Consider the following 20,440-nt stretch of genomic DNA (forward strand, 5'->3'; position numbering starts at 1 on the left):
ACTGCCGCTGGTAGGTGCGGAGTTGCAATGCCAGTCGGGACAGCAGTTGCTTTAGGTGCCGGCACTACACTGAATGCGACACAAGGAATCTTTCTCAGTCGTCCTCAACTTTATTTTTTGTGAACTTATTCTATTAACTCATGATTTATGACTTATTTTGTGAATTTATTTTATTCTCAGTGAACCTGGAGCCAACGGATTCAGTTAGGCTGCCTGGCCATCGCGCCTCAGGGTCTCTGGTCTCTGCTTAGCAGCACCGAGATTATAAGCAATGCTGCTGCACACAGCACTGTACACAGGTGCAAGGGGTCTGAACTCAGGGCTTCATGGTGACATGGCAATTTGTTTTTTTGAGAAGGGGTTTCACTGTGTAGTTCAGCCTTTTAACTCCAGTTTCTCCTCCTACCTCAGCCTCCTGAGTGCTAAGACTACAGGTGTGTCGTGCCTTGCATAAAATTCAGTTCCTGGGAAAGGACAGTCCCTCAAAACAAACAGAGATAGTAAAGAGTAATAATGGAGGTCATGAGACTCGAGTGACTAACTCACTATTCTCAAAGTCCACAGTCCAGCACTAGTCAGTTGTTAGTGACCCACACTAACAAAGGGCTATACAACTCCTAAAGTAAGTGTACACCTGGATTTTGTATGTAGCACTGACTTAGATACTATAAAGACAAAGATTTAGCACCTGGGAGGAGACAATGTTAGAAGAAAAATTCTAAAGTCAGCCAGACACAACTAAGTATCTTGGCTTCACCAGGTACTATCTGGCCTCGCAAAAGTGTCTTCACTCAGGGGCTGGAGAGATGGCTCAACAGTTAAGAACACTGGCCCTCATCCAGAGGACTTGGGTTCAGTTCCCAGCACCCACATGGAAACTCAAAACTGTCTATATCTCCAAGACCTGAACTCAAAACTGTCTATATCTCCAAGACCTGATACCCTCATACATATATGCAGGCAAAAACACCAACGCACATTAAATAATTCTTTTTAAATTAAAATAAGAATATTGGGGGGGGGGGTGGCTGAAAGGATGGTTCAGGTAAAGAACACTAGCTGCTCTTCCAGAGGACCCTAGTACAATTCCAAGCATTCACATGGCAGCTCACAACTGTCTGCAACTCCAGTTCCTGGGGATCTGACACTCTCACACAGACATACATGCAAGCAAAACACCAATGGATGTAAAAAATAAAAAGGAACCACCAAAAGTGTCTTCACTCTTGGCTGCAGCTCTCCTATGCATAAACAAGTAAAACCTTGGGAAAATACCTAGAGGATTCAATGATTTAATAAAACATCATTAGTTAACATGGAACTATTCTATCTCCTTAAAGTACCCATCTCTCCTTCACAGGGTAAAGACTAGAGAATTACCAGTGTGGTGGCTCACACCTTTAATCTCAGCACTGGGGAGGGAGAGGCAGGTAGATCTCTGAGTTCCAGGACAACCAGATCTACACAGCGAGACACTGTCTCAAAAATAAATAAGTAAATAAAAATATTTCATCAATTTCTCTGATTTTGCTTAATAACATGACAATCAAGGAGCTCTCCAAGTTATCATCACAAAATGGCATTGCTTAACACACTTCATAGTCTATTACACATAAGAAAATTCTTAACTATTCTGGTCTTAAAACAGCTTGGTCCAATCTTCATAAAAGTCTTTTTCAATTCTACTTTTATAAACACACAAAAAAACAAGAATATATGTTTCCTGTAAATTCATACTGCCTTGAGGCTTTCAACTGTTTAATAGTTACAGAAAACTGCTCTAAAGTACAAAAAATATTTATATGTCAAATACAAAATACAATTTTAAATTATCTTAGTTGATATCTGAATGCTGATTCCCACACTTGTGGCTTCCCACAACCCCATCATCTGTACTCAATCTGCGCAGCCTGGGTGCTTACTAAGTACTTACTAAGCACTATTTGTACTTGCTTCTTCTCTACCAGGGTCTCTGTGCTGTACAGTTTCTTCTAGAAAGCTAACTGACTTTGTCCAAGGAAGTCTCACTTTTCTGAAAAACCAAAGCTGCTACAGTGTTTCCAGATCGACCTCCAAAGCTGAACTCGGGTGTTGGCAGCTCTTCAAAAAGCTCAAATCCTGTAAGACAAAATTAAAATATCTGTGTTAGAGATATCTGGACCAACAACATTCTTTCAAATCCTTTCTAAAAGTGATTTCAAACTGGTAACTGAACCTAATTTTGCAACTGTTTTTCCAGCTCATCCCCCATTTTTTTTTTTTTTTAAATGATCAGGGACAGAAAGGACCAAAACAATCAGCACGGAAGTCTTATCCCCCATTTTCTCTAGTCCTGCTTACACTACCTCCCCGCCACCTCCTTTAGTCTATTCCTCTCTCCTGGGTAGGAAGCAGCTGTAATGCACTGAATTCTTGCCTCGTGCCAGCACTGCTTCTTATGTGGCTTTCTATGTAGGAACTCAACCACATCACCAATACAAAGGCATGTAATACAGAAAGGTTAAAAAACTTAAAGAAAAAATGAATTTGTAAATGATGAGAAGGTTCTGAAAACAGACCTCTCGTGGTTACATAACATGGATGAAGTTACCGAACTGCACACTTAATTCATTACCTATGATCTATGAATTTAGTTGTATTTGGTTTTTCTGAGACAGGGCCTCATATAGCAGTGGTTGGTCCTATAGTTTCTGTATATATATACAGATGACCTTCAAACTCCTGATCCTCCCGCCTCCACCTAACAAATACTAAGATTAAAGGTATACACCACTGCCATGCTCAGTCTGAATCATTCACTTAAAAATAGTTAAAATAGTAAAAATCTTATGGGTGTTTTATTACAAATTTTAGCAGAAGATTAAATGAAAATACCCAAACCAAACTACTAACTGTCTTGGAAGAAATTATAACTTTCAGAGCACACAATGCTTTTAAAAGAAACGCTTATTTAAAACCCAATGTCCTAGGTTCAAGTCTGTTTTCCCACCTCTAACTAAGAGATACATTTGCTCAAGGAATCTTTTCCATAACCCTGAATTTTATTCATAGATGGTAGACAGCAAAACCTCCATGTGACCTTGTAAAGATTCAAATAAAATAACTAGTGTTTGCCTAAACTATAAAATGAGCTATAAATGTATATTTTATGGGAGTTGTTTGAGTTTTTTGCTTTGTTTTGTTTTTTGAAACAGGTTCTCACTATGTAGCTCTGGTTGTTCTGGAACTTGCTTTATACACCAGGCTAGCCTCAAACTCAGAGACCCACCTGTTCTGCCTCCCAAGTGCTGGGATTAAAGACGTGCACCACTACTGCCTAAGGCCAGTTTAGTCATCATAGTGAGTTCTAGCCAGGGGTACAGAGAGAAACTCTGTCTCAAAATAAACAAACAAACCACCAGGGTATTTCAGTGGTAGAATACTGGCCTCCTATGTGTAAGGCTTGGGTCTGGAATTGAAGCCTATAAAAATAAAATAATAAAACAAAGCAGAAAGGTCACTAAACAACTAAACAAATACATTGGGTTGCAGAGATGGCATAGCAGGTAACGGCACTTGCCACCAAACCTGGGGACCCGAGTTCGATCCCCAGGACCCACATAATGAAAGAAGAGAACTGATTCCCAGGGGTTATCTTCTGACACACACCCCACTACCAGCTAAATAAATAAACTGTAATAAAACTGCTGAGAAAAACATTTCCATTGTATGAACAGTAAAAAAAAAAAAAAAAAAAAAAAAAAAAAAAAAAAGAAAAAAAGAAAAAAAAAAAAAAAAAAAGAAAAAAAAAAAAAAAAAAAAAAAAAAAAACCTTTAAGGACTGGTGAGGCATATGAGCTGACAGAGGCAGCTCACACAGGCCTCAAAAGGTTCAGGCCAGAGGAGGTCTCAGCACTGAGAGGGAAGTAGACAGAGGCTCCCACTCAAGAATCTACCTGTAGCTGATACCCACTGGCAAAGAAAAATTCAGTTTTCTCCAATGGACGCTGACTGTACCAGCCACTCTTCAGGACAAGTCCCATGTACAGGAGTAGTTGGCCAACACAAGGCACACTCAATGGTGGGCTGGTTTTCTTGTTCTGTTTTATTTTTCGAGACAGGGTTTCTCTGTAGCTTTGGAGCCTGTACTGGAACTCGCTCTATAGACCAGGCTGGCCTCAATTTCACATGATCTGTTTGTCTCTGCCTCCCAAGTGCTGGGATTAAAGGTGTGCACTACCACCACCAGGCTCAATAGTGTTCTTGTAGACTGTCTCATTACACTGTTTGAGCTTTACTGCTTATTTATTTTTATTTCCATTTTTGTGAGATTTTTGGTGGGTTTTTTGTTTGTTTGTTTGTTTGTTTGGGGGGAATTTGTATGTGTTTCTTGATCTTTTTTACTTTTAGGTTTATTTGCTTTTAAAGAGAAAACGAACATAAGGTTGGGTAGAGAGGTAGGAAAGATCTGGGAGGAACCTGGGGAGGGAAGGAAACATGATCAAAATACATTGTATGAGAAAAAAAGCCTGGTGAAGAAAGCTTCATCCTAAGCCAATGGATTATGGCAGCCAATGTAGGCAGCTCATAGGGAGGCCTTCAGCAGAGACATGGGGCAGAGTACTCTGTTGCTGTCTTGCATCTAAGTCCAAGCATCATTTTCTAAGCAATACAATCATAAAAGTCTCTAATGCTATGTAATTGTTTTTAACACATCCTATTAGAACATTTTCCTTGTTTTAATTCTCCATTTAGTTCTAAAACTGAAATTAAAGAGTTTACTCAACAGTTCTCAGACACACTAACATTTTTAAAGCACAGTATTCCAGGCTAAAGTCTGTTACTCATTACCAGAGACAGCCAAAGTGTTTATGTCTGTTGGTTCCAGGGTAAAAGAGAATACCTGTATTTAGGAATCAGCAGAAAACGTGCCCCACACAGCAGAACTGAGCATTTATTAAAACTGTTGAGCTTCGGGAAGAAAGGCTATAGATAGAACACAACTGTTCTTTGGGGGTTTTGTTTGTTTGTTTGGTTTTGGGGGTTTGGTTTTTTTTTCTTTTTATTTTTTTTGGAGACAGGGTTTCTCTATGTAGCCCTCGCTATCCTGGAACTCATTCTGTAGACCAGGCTATCCTCAGACTCAGAGATCCACCTGCTTCTGTCTCCCAAATGCTGGGACCAAAGGCATGTACCACAACTGCAGGGCTAGAACCCAGCAGTTCTAAGAGAAATAAATGTAACATGGAAGATACTAAAATTGATGACATAAAAGACAGTAAATCACATACAATTCTTGGTTGCTGGAAGTAACAGTTATGAAGCCAAAAGCTCACATTTTCAGTAATAAATGCTTCAGGTTTTCCAATATAAAACACGCCAAAGCCATTGAATGTACAAGAGAAGACACAGGACATGTTCTCTCTGCCTAACACTTTAATACTAAAAAGAAAACAAAATCTAAGATAGGTGCATGTAATATGATGCAACACGGTTACAGAAAACTGGGCAGTAAGCTCTCTTAAGGGAGATGATTTCTCATAAACTTGTGAGAGGGGGTCAAAATGTAACCAAATATTTAGTCTAGAATCATTTACTTAATACTTCATCCTGAAAATTCCTTCCATTCCTCTATAAAATAACTAGTACTAACCCTGAAAAGACTCCAAGGAAAAGGTAAACAAATACCAAAAAGTTTTCAAAATACTTTCCCAGGAATGTCTCTATGCTGCATAGATAAAACTTGATGTGGGATGCCCTTCTGTATGCTGTGAATTTGTCTTATTACCATTCGTTAATAAAGAAGCTAATTTGGCCAATAACCAGGCAGAATAGAGCCAGGTAAGAAATCCAAACAGATACAGAGAGAAAAAGAACTGAGTCAGGGAGATAACAGCAGTGGCAGAGAAGCAAGATATAAGTTAACAAACCACAAGCCTTGTGGTAAAATATAAACCAATAGAAATGGGTTGATTTAGGTTGTGAGAGCTAGTTAATTATGAGCCTGAGCTAATAGGTCAAATAGTTTATAAGCCTCAGAGTAGCTACTTGGGAACTGGTGGGCAGGACAGAAACTTCCAGTTACATAAACTAGAACGTAAAATACTTCTTGAAGTGTTCAAGAAAGAGTCTGAGAAAATTCCAAATGCTCTATGTATAGAGACAGATGATTCTTAAGGCTCACAAAACTCCCTTACAGTGGACAGTACGAGTATTACCTTTGGCTAATGGGGCAGGAAAAAAATCTTGCCTGGCATTAAAAAAAAAGGCAGGAGTCAGGCAGTGGTGGCACACACCTTTAATCCCAGCATTTAATAAGCAGAGGCAGGTGGATCTCTGTGAGTTAGAGGCCAGCCTGGTCTTCAGATCAAGTTCCAGGACAGTCAGGGCTATAGAAAGAAGCTTTGTCTCAACACAACCCCAAACACACACACACACACACAGAAGGCAGAAGGGAACTTCCTCAAGAATCAGTATGCAGAACGATTACTGATTTCCCCATTTCATTTTTCTGCAATGTTAAAAATAATTGCTCTATATATACTAGAAACAGACAAATGCAGAGACAGGCGAATCTTTGTGAGTTCGAGGCCAGCCTGGTTTACAAAAGCTAGTTCCAGGACAGGCTACAAAGCCACAGAGAAAACTTGTCTCGAAAAACCAAAAAAAAAAAAAAAAAAAAAAAAAAGAAACAAACAAATCCTAAATACTTAAATGACCCCTAACACAAACCATAAAAACTACATATAATTAAAACATTCACTGGGCAGCGGTGGTGCACACTTCTAATCCCAGCACTCAGAAGGCAGAGACAGGTGGATGTCTGTGAGTCTGAAGCCAGCCTGGTCTACAGAAAGAGTTCCAAGATGGCCAGGGCTACACAGAGAAACCCTGTCTCAGAAAACCAAAAAAAAGGAAAAGAAAACTAAAACATTCCTCATGTACTATGTACTTCCATTTACATGAGTGTATGAGTGTAGATTCACAAATTAGTTCACTGAAGTCAAAAGCACAGCACATGTGCTCTGAATCTCAGGATAGATCATACAGCTTAAATAAAAGATTGCATTGCTTAAATAAAGAGCTTGGTCTTTACAAGCTCATAAATTTTAGTACTTAACTGCCAGGATTTCTGGGGAAAAGGTTAAAAAGGCCTTTGGATCCCAACCAATTTACTTCTCTGTGCTTTGTATACACAGTTCAAAGTTATTACCAAGGTCATTAACACAGAAGAAAAGCAGGCAATTCCCACAACCAGAAATGTAAAATACTGTACCCAACAGGGGAGCCAAGCAGAAGTATAAAACCCAAGGAAGTAAACATTCAATCCCATGCAGCCAGTTACCTTCACTGAACACATCTAGCAACTCTGCCTTGGTCCAATTACAAGAGGTTATTAGAAAAAAGCCTTTTACTTCCAACACCCTGGAGAGAGACATCACATATTGCTTCCTCTTCTCAGCTGCATTGTCAGGATTAAGACTTATGGCATCGAAAGTCCCTTTGTCCACACAAACATGAAATCCAGACAGCTTTGTGGAAAGACTCAAAAAGTCTTCTACCTATATTAGAAATGAATGTTCACATGAGAACAATTAACATGATCTTTATATAACTTTAGTGACAACATGTAAAGGTTAGAGATGAAAGAGTCCATTATGATGCCACTTTACATATAATAAACATATTTTCAACTTTATAGCTAACTTTTATGTGCTTTATTTCCAAGATCATTAAAGCCAAAATTAGAAGAGAGTTTGATAGTGTTTCCTGGACATTTCAAATCTCTACAAATTTGGAAACAAATCAAAGCCAGGAATACTAGCTCAAAAGCCCAGTATACAAAAAGTTGATTCTTATGAAAATATTTAACATATTTATCAAAATGATAAAATTTATTTGGAACCCAGGTCACTGCAAATAAAACTTATGACTTACACTCCCACTGAGTGCCCTAAAGTAAATAAAGAATTACCAAATTTTCCTTTGTTTTGATTCAGCAGCTCACAAAGCTACTAATAGATATTACAACAGGCATGAAGCTTAAGAAATTAAGGGACTATTTATAGTATGATTACTTTACTTGCAAAATGTCCTGCACTTTAGCTTTTAATAATTCATCAGCATCCTGCTTTTAATCACCTAATAGGATTTCAGTATTTGAAATAGTGATGTGCCTTCATTTCATAATACAAAAATTTACTAATAAATTTAATTCTAAAATTTGGGGGAGGAGGTTCAAGACATGGTTTCTCTGTGTACCAGCTCTGGCTATCCTAGAACTCACTTTGCAGAACAGGCTGGCCTTGAACTAACAGAAATCTCATCATTAATACAATTTTAGGAATGAAAGTAAATATCTAAATCAACCCTTAAAATGTATACTATGTATTGGTATTGGCATGTGTGCTTCTTTTGTGTGTGTATAGGGGGTCTCTCCCCCTCCCTCTCCCTCTCTCTCTCTCTCTCTCTCTCTCTCTCTCACACACACACACACACACACCGGTGGGGTCTCACACACACACAGAGAGAGGGGAGAGAGAGAGAGAGAGGGAGAGAGAGAGAGAGAGAGAGAGAGAGAGAGAGAGAGAGAGAGAGAGAGAGAGATGGAGTTCAGTGGCAGAGTTCTTGTCTAACAGTTAAAAGAAACACTGGACTCCAGCACAAGGAAGGGGGCTTTCTAAAGCCAGCTGTGCCATCTAGGTTCCTTGCTGAATACAAAGGGAGCCAGTGGAGGTCTGTAAGCAAAACAGTAATGAAAGCCAGGGGGTGGTGGCACACACTTTTAATCCCAGCACTCAGTAGGCACAGGCCAATCTGGTGTACAGAGTGAGTTCCAGGACAGCTAGGGCTACACAGAGAAATCCTGTCTCAAAAAACAAAAACAAACAAAAGAACAGAGATGTAAGCCAATTTTCATTTAATTCACTCTGACTATTTTGTAGCATGGGAGTGGTGAGGCGAAGAAACAGGTTGACTCCTTGGATTTTAAGTGTTCTAATTTCCTTCTGCTGCTGTGAGAAAACACTCAGACAAAAAGCAACTCTAGAGAGGAAAGGACTTATTTTATCTTCCAGTTCCTGGTCACAGGACAGGAAGTCAGGACAGGAACGAGGCAGGAACCTGAAGCTTTCTGACTTTCTCACAGGCTGAAGCTTGGCTAGAAGCTTCCTTATATAGTCCAGCTACGCTAGGGATGGTGCACTCATAGTGGGCTGGGCCTTCCTGTATCAATTAATAATCAAGACAATCCTCAAAGATACGCCCACAGGCCAATCTGATCTAGACAATCTTCAATTGAGGTTTTCATCTCTGATGACTTTAGGCTATGTCAAGTTGACAATTAAAGCCAAGTGGGACAAAGAATTAAATAAAAATGTCTGAATTTACATTAATAACATCCTAGGCATTTACAAGTCTTTTTTTTTTTTAATATAAGTCATTTTCTTTGAGAAATAAAAACAACAAATCCTGCCATAGTCACAGCTGAAGTGGCTGTAGCCTCCAGTTCTAACAGAACCTAAGTCGGAGAACAGCACTGCAGGAAGGGACGCCCAGCACTTAGAACTTTTTGATATGATTAATCCAAAGTCATGTACTGTATGTTTTTGCAAACACGGATGGTATTGTATGAACACACAAATATATATACATACACGATGAAGAAGATACTTTCCCACAAAGCACAGTGGTATATGCCTATAATCCAGCTAGAATGAGGCAGGAGATATCAAGTTTGAGACTGGCCTGGGTCATACAGTAGGACTCTTGTCACACACACACAAAAGAAAAAACTAATTTCTGTAAATTAAATAATTTTTTAAAAAGATTTATTTATGTATTTTATGTATGAGTGTTCTATCTAAATACACACCTGCATGCCAGAATATAGGGCATTAGATAAAACTATAGATGGCTGTGGGCCACAATGTGGTTGCTAGGAATTGAACTCGGAACCTCTCGAAGAGCTACTGGTGCTCTTAACCAGTGAGCCATCTCTCTACCCCTAGATTAAATTTTTAATGGTTACTTTTACTTGTTTATTATGTATACAATATTCCGTCTGTGCATATGTCTGCAGGCCAGAAGCGGGTACCAGAACTCATTACAGATGGTTGTGAGCCACCATGTGGTTGCTGGGAATTGAACTCAGGACCTTTGGAAGAGCAGGCAATGCTCTTAACCACCGAGCCATCTCTCCAGCCCTAATGGTTACTTTTAAATGTTTCAGTTTAGATTATTTATAATTGATCTTAATTTACAAATTTAAAAAGGTCATCGGATTAACGTACTTTAAAAATATTTAAACATTATAGCTTATTTTAAAATATTACTTAAAATATTAGAGTAATAAGTAATAGTTACCTTCAAGTTAATGTTAGATAGTCCTTCCTTCTCTAGAATGCTTGCAGAGAGTTTAATTGCACAAGGAGAATAATCAATCCCAGTTACATTAGAGAAGCCGTGTTTCACCTAGAGACAGAAATAATTTTATAATTTAGTTTAAAACTTTTAATAGGTTTTGCTTATGAATTATAATATTATTTGAATCTAGAATTATTTTAACTTCGTCATAGAGCAAATGTCATAGAATATCCAATTATCCATATTTAAATTTTATTGGACTCTAAACAGAAACCAAAAGCTTAAATTCATGACATATTTTTGTTTTTGTAATATCTGATTTCTCTTCCAAAAAAAATTCATTTCTCAAAAATAATATATAAGCCCTTGGGCTGAAAATGTAGTATTAATTTCTGATGCTGCTATATTCAATTTCACACGTGAATTACCTCACATTTTACTTAACCCAGTAAGTTATAAGAATAAATTATATGCATATGCCATTTCCTTCAGCAAATTATAAATAATAATTCTCTACCAGTCACATAATTAAATCAACATATTTGTATAGTACTTCTCCACTTTTTCAACTATTTTACACATTCAATTATATCTCTGTGAAAGGCCTGTGAGGTAGTCTGGGCAGGAAATGCAGAGGGATCACTGGGCTTAAGGGTTTACTAGCTGCTGGGCATGGACCCTCCTCACACGTATGTACCTGGGCAAAAGCATAGTAACTGCCATTCTTTATCCTCCTTCCCCCAATTATGCTGCTCATTATACTACAGGAATTTCAAAGAAAAACAACGAAGGCTGCAAACTATGGTCTGGTCTGAAACTCTCATGGTGGGCATCACTATTTACGAAATGGCTACTTCCTTCAAAACTTAACCTAATGTCAATCAAGTGGTGCACATCTTTAATCCCAGAACCGGGAGGCAGAGGCAGGAAGATCTCTGTGAGTCTGAGGCCAACCAGAAGCTCCAAGCAGTCAAGGATACGGAGGGAGACTCTGAGGTCTCAAATAAAACAAACAAAAAACACTAACAAAAAAAGGCAGCCTACATTTAGACTTTTAAAAATAACTGCCGGGCGGTGGTGGCGCACGCCTTTAATCCCAGCACTCGGGAGGCAGAGGCAGGCGGATCTCTGTGAGTTCGAGACCAGCCTGGTCTACAAGAGCTAGTTTCAGGACAGGCTCCAAAGCCACAGAGAAACCCTGTCTCGAAAAACCAAAAAAAAAAAAAAAAAAAAAAAAAAAAAAAAAAAAAACTGTATTTTGAAAACACATTTTAACCCTAAGAGACTGAGTTATCCTCTAAACTCAGTAGCCACATAGCACCAACTATTTTCCACAAATCATTTGTGTTCCCTGGTGTTTTGAGACAGCCTCTCTCATTGTAATTTAGCCTGACTTTCAACTTTCTATATAGCCTAAGCTTACCTCCTACTTAGGAGGTTCCTTTCTGTACCTCTGGACTGCAGGGCCTACAGATGAGCACCACCACACCACCTCTGTTCTGTTGATGGAAGGTCTACTATCCCATCCTCTCAGTTGCCTCTACCTTTACCATTGGAAACGTTTATGTTCTTCTCATTTCTCACAATTCCTTCCCTAAGAAGACTAAAAACCTAAGATGATTCTATGGACTTTTGGCAGTTCCTTCTCCCATGCCTGGGGACTATTCAGTACAACTTATAAAACTTATGCTGATGTTTTTGGGTTCCATAACAATCACTCAGAGCCAGAAACTATCACTAATGCTTTTCATATTCAGTTCCAGCACAGAATATTTTCCCCAGATGAAAAATAAATGGACATTCTAAGAAACAATAAACAATCAGAAAAACAAGGAGGAAATTGAAGATAGAAACAGGCCCCAAACAGGTGGTGGTGGTACATGACTTCAATTCAGGCACTCGGGACAAGGCAGGTGGATCTCTGAGTTTAAGGCAGCTGAGTGTACAGAGTGAGTTCCAGATCAGTCATGACTACACAGAGAAACCCTGTCTAAAAAAACAAAAAAGGAAGGAGGAATGGAAGAAAGGAGGGAGGGAACGGGCCCCAAAGACAGAAATAAAAGAAATACTAGAGGCATATTTTAAAACAACCAAAACAAATGAAAATGACTAATCAAAGAATTCTGGCCAAGAACTGTGAATGTTAATTACAAACCAAACAATAAAAACAGAACTGAAATGTATAATAATTAAACCAAGAAACTTAAGTGTGAGTTTGATGGATACAGCAACTAGATACAGCAAGTATATAAATATATATGCTTTTTTATTTTAATATATAAGTGCACCTATATATGTACACACACACACACACACACACACACACACTTTTTAAAGACAGGGTCTCACTATGTAGCTCTGACTGGCCTGGAACTCATTATGTAGAACAGGGTGGCACTGAACTCAAAGATTCACCTGCTGTGCCTCTGGAGTGCAAAGATTAAACACATGTGCCACCATGCCCAGCTTGTACATTGCTGTGGGACAATGGTCTTATACTTTGTAAAGATTTATCACTTGTATTAATTTAATAAAATGCTGATTGGTCAGTAGCCAGGCCGGAAGTATAGGCACGGTGGCCAGGCAGGAAGTACAGGCGGAGCAACAAGAACAGGAGAATTCTGGGAAGAGGAAAGAGTCAGTCTGCAGTCAACACAGAGGAAGCAAGATGAGAATGCTTTGCTGATAAAAGGTACCAAGCAACATGGCTAACAGAGACAACAATTATGGGTTAATGTAGGATGTAAGAGTTAATAAGAAGCCTGAGCTACTAACCATCTGGCTCATTTTTTTTAAAGAATTAGTGAAGAAAATATCCCTCTTTAAAACAGAATGACAAGTGAGAAAGAACCCTAAAGAGCTGGGTGTGGTTGTACACATCTTAAACCCAAGCACTTGGGAGGCAGAGGCAGGTGAATCTCTTTGTGATATACACAACTAGTTCTAGGACAGGCTCCAAAGCTACACAGAGAAATCCTGTCTCAAAAAAAAAAAAAAAAAAAACCAGAAAAGAAACGTAATGATCTAACATGAAAACTAAAATATTTACAGATATAAGAGATCAGAGGAGAAGAAGAAACCAGAATGGACACGAATAAGAAACAGAAATGGCTGAGATTTATCCAATACTGAATAAAGGGCCCAAAGCACTGCAAACGCAAACTGAGATGATAACAAACAAAACCACACACATCATAGTATTTCTGATGAAAACCAGAAAGAGAAAACCTTGAAAGTACCGGGGAATAAGAATAGAGGAACAAGAAGACAGATTACCCCGAAGACCAACAAGGGTGCTATACAGATGACAGTGAGTCATGAAGAATAGAAGAGAAAACAAGCAAATAAAAATACCAATCTAAGATTGGTAGCAAAACCACCTGTCAAAAATGTAGATAAACGCAAGCAAAGATCAGCAATGGCTATTCACAAAAAGATATCACATAACACATAGGAAAATACACACCAAGGCAGTGGTGGCTTTTAATCCCAACATTTGGAGAAAAAGCAGGTGGATCTCTGATAAATTCAAGGTTGGCCTGGTCTACAGAGTGAGGTCCAGGACAGCCAGGGCTAAATGATTAAATAATGTGTTGAAAACAAAAAAACAAAAAAAAAAAAAAAAGAAAATATATACCAACAACTAAGTTCACTTGCCAAAAACCTTAATAAAAAAATCTCAGAATCAGGGCTGGAGAGATGGTTCAGTGGGTAAAGTGCTTGAAGCTATACAAGGGTTGAAGACCTGAGTTCAGAACCTCAAAGCATCCATGAATCTCAAATAGCCAGATGGGAGAGGACGCATCTGTAATCCTTGTATTCCAAGAGCAGTGGTTCTCAACCTGTGGGTTGCAACCCCTTTAGGGGGTCACATATCAGATATCCTGCTTATCAGATATTTACATTACAATTCATACAGTAGCAAAATTAGTTATAAAACAGCAATGAAATAATGTTATGGTTGGGGTCACCACAATATAACTAACTGTATTTAAGGGTCACAGCACTAGGAAGGGTGAGAACCACTCCAGAGGAAGATGAAAAGAGAATCCCCAGAGTATGCAGCGGAGAACAAGAGACCCTTTCTCAATCAAGGTGAAGAGTTGAGAATGAACACCCAAGGCTGTTCCAACCTGGACACAAGTACCTTGACACGCACATGCACGCACACACACAAGCAGGTTTAAAATATAAGACAAAAACACTGGTGAGCCACATGTGATGGTGTACATCTTTGATCCCAGCACTCAGCAGGCAGAGAAAGGCACAGCTCTATGATTTTTTCTACAAAAACAGCTGACAATTTTATTTTCATATCTCACAATGAAAACTGTATTTTTTTATCCCACTTTTCTCCTTCAAAACTATTCTGTCAGGAAAAAGGAAGCCTCCCTTGTCACACAGCTAGAAGACACTCAGCACTGTGATCTCCTGGTGAAACAGAACAAGAAATACAAAGCTGATGAAGAGACCTTCTGCTCTTGTCCATCTGGCCAAGTCATACCAAGCCAAGTGGGTACCATCATATGGAGAGCAGGAGGTATTATCATTGGAGGCCCAGAATCATGGGCATGTGGCCTCCCATAGGTGGCCTTATTCCAGGAGCAGGTCCCCCAGGCATCATCCCAGGAAGAGAAGGGCCCATCATTGGCATCGTGGGAGTACCTACTGCTTTCAGGCAACCAGGAAATGATTCACACACTCAGGCTGACAAGGGTGGGCAAAGGACAAAAACCAGTGCAGTGATGGGCCAGATATCTATGATTTTGAGGTCAGCCTTGTTTGGAAAATGAGCTCCAAGCCAGCCAGGACTGCATAGTGAGATACTGTCTCATAGTGAATGAATGAATGAATAAATAAATAAATAAATAAATAAATAAATAAAAATACTGGTGAGACTATGGAGAAATTTAAACTCATATTGACTGCTGGTAGAAATATAAAAAAGCAGCCAACGCAGAAAATACTTTAATGGTTCCTTAAATACAGTAATTTGACTCTGCAATTCCAGTCCTATATAAATACTCAAAGGAATGAGAATATATCTCCACACAAACTTACACACACATTTTTACAATAGCAAAGCAAGAAGAAAAAAACCTAAAATTCATCAATGAATGGATAAACAAGCAATGGTATAGCCATACAATGGAATATTATTCAGTCACATAAAGAAACAAAGTCATGACAAGCTATAATGTAGATGGGTCTTTTTGAAAATTATGCAAGTGAAAGAAGCCAGACACAAAGGCCACATATGAAATATCCAAAACAGACAAACCAGCTAATATGGTTGCACACATCTGTAATTTCAACCCTTGGGAGGCTAAGGCAGGAAGATAACAGCAAGTTCAAGAATGCTTGGGTTACATAGTCAGTACACCAGGTCAGCAAGAATATATAAGACTCTGTCTCTAAAAACAACAAAGTAGAGTCGACTTCCTGTTTCCTGCAAGATGTAGGACACTTGGGTATTTCTCCAGCACCATGCCTGCCTGCATGCCGCCATGCTCCCAACCATGACAGACTGAACCTCCAAACTAAGCAACCCAGTGAGCTTCCTCAGGAGACAATTTTTCATGGAATAAACCAAGAAGAAACCTGCAAAACCATCCGGCACAGCTCTCCAACAAGTGCTCAAGTTCAAGACTGTCTCAGCAGATCTAGGAGACAAGACTATGGCAATACCTGTGAGGAATTCTCTTGGTTAGGTTACTTGATGTGTGAAGACCCACACTGAAAGTAAATGATCAATGACGTTCTCTCCTGGACTGAGGTCCTGAACTGCATGAAGAGGAGGAAGCTAGTGTGCAGTGGTGTTTCCTCTCTGCTCCCTGACAACAGATTCAACAAAAGGTGAGCAGCTGACTCACACTCCTGCGACTAGGACCTCCCCATCATGATGGATGTACCTTGGAACTGAGAGCCAAAATAAGCCTTTTCTCTCTCTAAAAATAAAACCAAACAAACAAATAAAACATAACAACAAAACAGGAAAGACAAATTCTCAAAGCAGATTAGTGATTTCCGGAAACTAAAGAAAAAAAGGGAGCATGCAGAATCAACGCTGTTGGGCACAAGACTCCTTTCTGAAGTGACAATTTTTAAATTTAAAACACTGATGATGGCTACACAACTGGGACTACACAAAAGAGCACAGAACTACATACTTTATTTAAAGGTTGAGTTTCCTAGTACATTGAGTTATATCTCAATTTAAACAAAACAGCTGAAATGAACTTATTATTAACACCAAAATAAAACTCAAAGCAAACTAAACTACCAAAAACTAAAAAGGTACATTATGCCAGACATGGTGGTGCAGATCTTTAGTCCCAGCACTTGGGTGGCAAAGGCAGGCAGATCCTTGGGTTCAAAATCCATTCTGGTCTATAGTGCTAGTTCCAGGACAGCCAGGGCTACACAGGGAAACCTTGTCTCTAAATCCCCCACCCAGAGAAAAGAAAGAAAAGAAAATCATTATACAATAATAAATCAGTTAATCAGTTCATTCACAAAATACGTATCTTAATTTGTATATGCTCCTAACAGAACCTGAAAGTTCATATAACAAAATTTACAAAAATCAAAGAAAAATATAAATCCACAACTATGGTTTTACACTCCTGTTTCAGTAATCGATAGAACTAAATGTAGGTAGTGTATCTACTTGTAAACTATTAGTTATACATAATTTACACTGGTATAAATTCTTGTATATTGATAAATATGTAAAATTCTTTGTATTCCTAAGATAATTTGTACATTGACACAAATTCAAATTATATTTGTTATATTTTATGTTACTATTTCTGTTTACAATAATTGTGCATATATGCAAAGTTATTTTGTCGTATTGTATGCATGCATGCTTCGACCTCTGCTTAAAATATTTTGTATATTGATGCAATTTTAAGAGATTTATCATAGGCACTAAACATACTACCTCTGATCAAGATACTTATATATATTGTTTTTGTTTTGAGGTCATTGTCCTCACTTGCTGCACATCTGTTTAAAGATTATTTAATTTTTTAACATGAAGCCTTAGTCTTTAAGCTATATAGGTATTAAAAGTTCCAGGTCAATAGTCACACATTTGTCATAATTATAGTTAGACTAGTCAGGCTCTCTAGATGTACAAAGACTGTATTCCACATAGATTGGTAATCTTCAAATACTTCAAAAAACTGTAAAATATGGCATTTAAATAACTCAGGATTCTTTTGATGTGAGGCATGAATGCTCCTGGCAGCACCGATTATTCCGCAGAGAATGATGGGCACCCAAGACACTTCATTCGGTGCTTGTTTTCTTCCTGGCAAAACTTGCCTTTGGGCAAAAAACTGTCATTGCCTTGAATACTGACAAAATGCATGGTGTCCAAACTGGACAAGCAAGATAAAAGCAAAAACAACTACCAAATCTTGTCAAGACAAGGTAGGACAGTCTTTCAAATTTTCCTGCCTCTAAAAATGGTCTGTCAGACACTCTAGGCCTTAGCCAAAGTTGGTTGCCCCAATTTTGTAAATGAGACTTTGGGTGACTGCCCAGGTAGCCAGTTGTCTCTGTCATTTTTATACCTTTTGGAAGTCCCTTGCTTGCACTTGCTGTTTACTCATGTAATATTATTTCCCTTCTCAGGACTTTGATGGAGTTAAAGACAGATAGTTATAGTTTTCCTTAGTTATGATAAAAGACAAATAAGATATAAACCTTTACACTCACATAAAAATATTATAACTTAATTCTTGCTTGATGCTTGCTTTGTTAAACATAATTTACTGTGCTAAAGTTAAAACCTTCCTTTTTATTTAGATCAAAAAGGGAAGATGATATGGGATTCCCCTCTGCATGCTGTGAATATGTTTTATTACCACTGGTTAGTAAAGAAGCTGCTTTGGCCTATGTCAGGGCAGAATATAGCAAGGTGGGAAATACAAGCAGAGATAGAGGAGGAAAGAAGAAACCATGTACCTGCCAAAGGAGAAAGACGCCAGAACCTTACCACAGCCTCATGGTGAAACACAGATTAATAGAAATGGGTTAATTCAAGATGTAAGAGCTAGCTAGAAATAAGCCTGAGCCATCGGTCAAACAGTGTTGTAATTAATATAGTTTCTGTGAGATTATTTGGGTCTGGTCAGCCGAGAAGCAAAAGTACAATATCTGTTTACAAAATACCACCAAAAAATTAGATGTATTTAACATTTATAGAATATTCTACTAACTGCAATACACTCTCAAGTGCACATCATACAAGACAGAGTATTGCTGGAGGACAAAAACAAACTATATAACAAATTTAAAAGCACTAAAACCCACAAAGTATATTCTCTGCTAATAAATGCATTACCAGTATAAATCTGTAACATGGAGGCAACTTTGAAAAGCTTACAGTATTTAGAAATGAAAAAACAAAATTCTAAGTTGATAAAGTTAAAAAAATAGAAAAAACATTGGATGGGGAAAACAAGTACATCAAAACTGTCCCCCTTTCCTACATCCATGCCAGCATCTGCTTCCAGATAAACTCACAGCATTTATCACTTTTACTGAGTATAGTGGAAGTCTTGAATCAATAATCTAAACTTCCAGGGCCAGACAAGCGGCTCAACAATTAAGAGCACTTGTTGCTCTTGCAGAGGACCCTTGTCTAAACCCTAGCACTCTGACACAGCAGCTCACAACTCTTTGTAAACTCCAATTCTAGGAGATCGCTTGGCCTCTTTTAACCTCCTCAGACACATGATGCATATAAATATATACAGACAAAACACTCATACACATAAAAGAAATGAATCTAAATGTAAATAGTAATAATCTAAACTCCTACCCTACAAAGATCTTTAAAAGCAAGGCAAATCAAAGAAACCAGACGTAGGGGTTAGAAAGATGGATCAGCAGTTAGGAGCACTGGCTGCTCTTCCAAAGGACTGGGTTCAAATCCCAGCACCCACATGGCAGCTCACCACTGCCTGTAACTCCAGCTCTAGGAATTCTAACACCTTCACACAGATACACATGTAGGCAAAAACACTCATGCACAAAAAATAAAAATACATAATTTTGTTAAAAAAGAGAAACAAACAAACTAACCAGCTGTATTGACTCCTGCTTGTAATCCAGTACTCAATCTTGTAATCTGAGACATGAGAATTGTCATAAAGTCCAGGTTACTTAGTAAATTCTCATCTAAACTACAAAGCAAGACCCTTCTCAAAAAGCTGCCAGGTTGTGATGGTGTATGTTTAATCTCAGCACTTGGGAAGCAGAGACAAGTAGACTTCTCTGAGTTTGAAGCCAGCCTGGTCTACAGAGTTCCAGGACAGCCAGGGCTACATAGTGAGACCCTGTCTCAAAATAATTTTTAAAAAAAATTAATAAAAATAAATAAACAAAACATAAAGTAGTGCATGGATAAATAATGTGAAACACAGCCATGCAACAGAATGCTTCTCAGCAATAACAAAAACATCCCATATTCAAGCATGCCCATAATCCTACACTAGGGAGGCAAAGGATGGGGCTGTCAGCTAGAAGCTACATCTGGCTAATAGCAATTTCATGGCCATCTTGAGCTACGTAGACCTTGTCCAAACAAACAAAACCTTGACTATGTAGGACACTAGAGAGATGTCTCAATTGCTAATGCTTGCTGTACGAGCATGAAAATCTAAGTTCAATACCCAAAACCTATGGTACAGTAACACATACCTATAATCCAGCACTGGGAAGGAAGGGACAGGAGGATCCCTGGAGCCAGGTATATGAATCAGCAAGCTCCAGCCAGGTTCAGTAAGATAACATCTCAAAAAAATAAGGTAGAAAGGGAGAGCAAGATGGGTCAGCATGCAAGGGAGTTCACTACCAAACCTGACAAGTTGAATATGATCCTCAGAACCAACTAACTCCAAAAAACTGTCCTCTGACCTCCACATGCACACCCCAAAACACTTATTATACACAAACACAAGCACACATATACACAATAAATGATAGAAATTTCTTTAAAAATAATCTGAAGAGAGATCTTTCTGGAAGGAAGGAACAGAAGAGATTTCATGAGTAGACGGAGGACAGGTGGGGATAGAAA

At 38.5% G+C, this 20,440-nt stretch overlaps 1 protein-coding gene across 4 annotated transcripts in view; it reads right to left on the reverse strand.

Annotated features, from left to right (window-relative positions):
• The window catches only part of Eef1akmt2 (EEF1A lysine methyltransferase 2), an 85,817-nt gene that overhangs the window by 50,568 nt on the left and 14,809 nt on the right, over nucleotides 1–20,440 (reverse strand). For 2 of the 4 annotated variants that reach the window (XM_038321644.1, XM_038321658.1), the window contains exons 4-6: nucleotides 10,345–10,452; nucleotides 7,325–7,541; nucleotides 1,281–2,118 (exon numbers count right to left, since the gene is read on the reverse strand). In XM_038321644.1, the coding sequence (XP_038177572.1) occupies nucleotides 2,000–2,118; nucleotides 7,325–7,541; nucleotides 10,345–10,452 (444 nt within the window). In that variant the 3' untranslated portion in view covers nucleotides 1,281–1,999. Of the gene's footprint in view, nucleotides 1–1,280; nucleotides 2,119–7,324; nucleotides 7,542–10,344; nucleotides 10,453–20,440 lie in introns of those variants that run through there. The other 2 variants (XR_005284609.1, XM_042054654.1) reach the window with 2 other exon arrangements.

This window comes from Arvicola amphibius, chromosome 1, assembly GCF_903992535.2.
Source record: "Arvicola amphibius chromosome 1, mArvAmp1.2, whole genome shotgun sequence".
NCBI classification, from domain to species: domain Eukaryota; kingdom Metazoa; phylum Chordata; class Mammalia; order Rodentia; family Cricetidae; genus Arvicola; species Arvicola amphibius.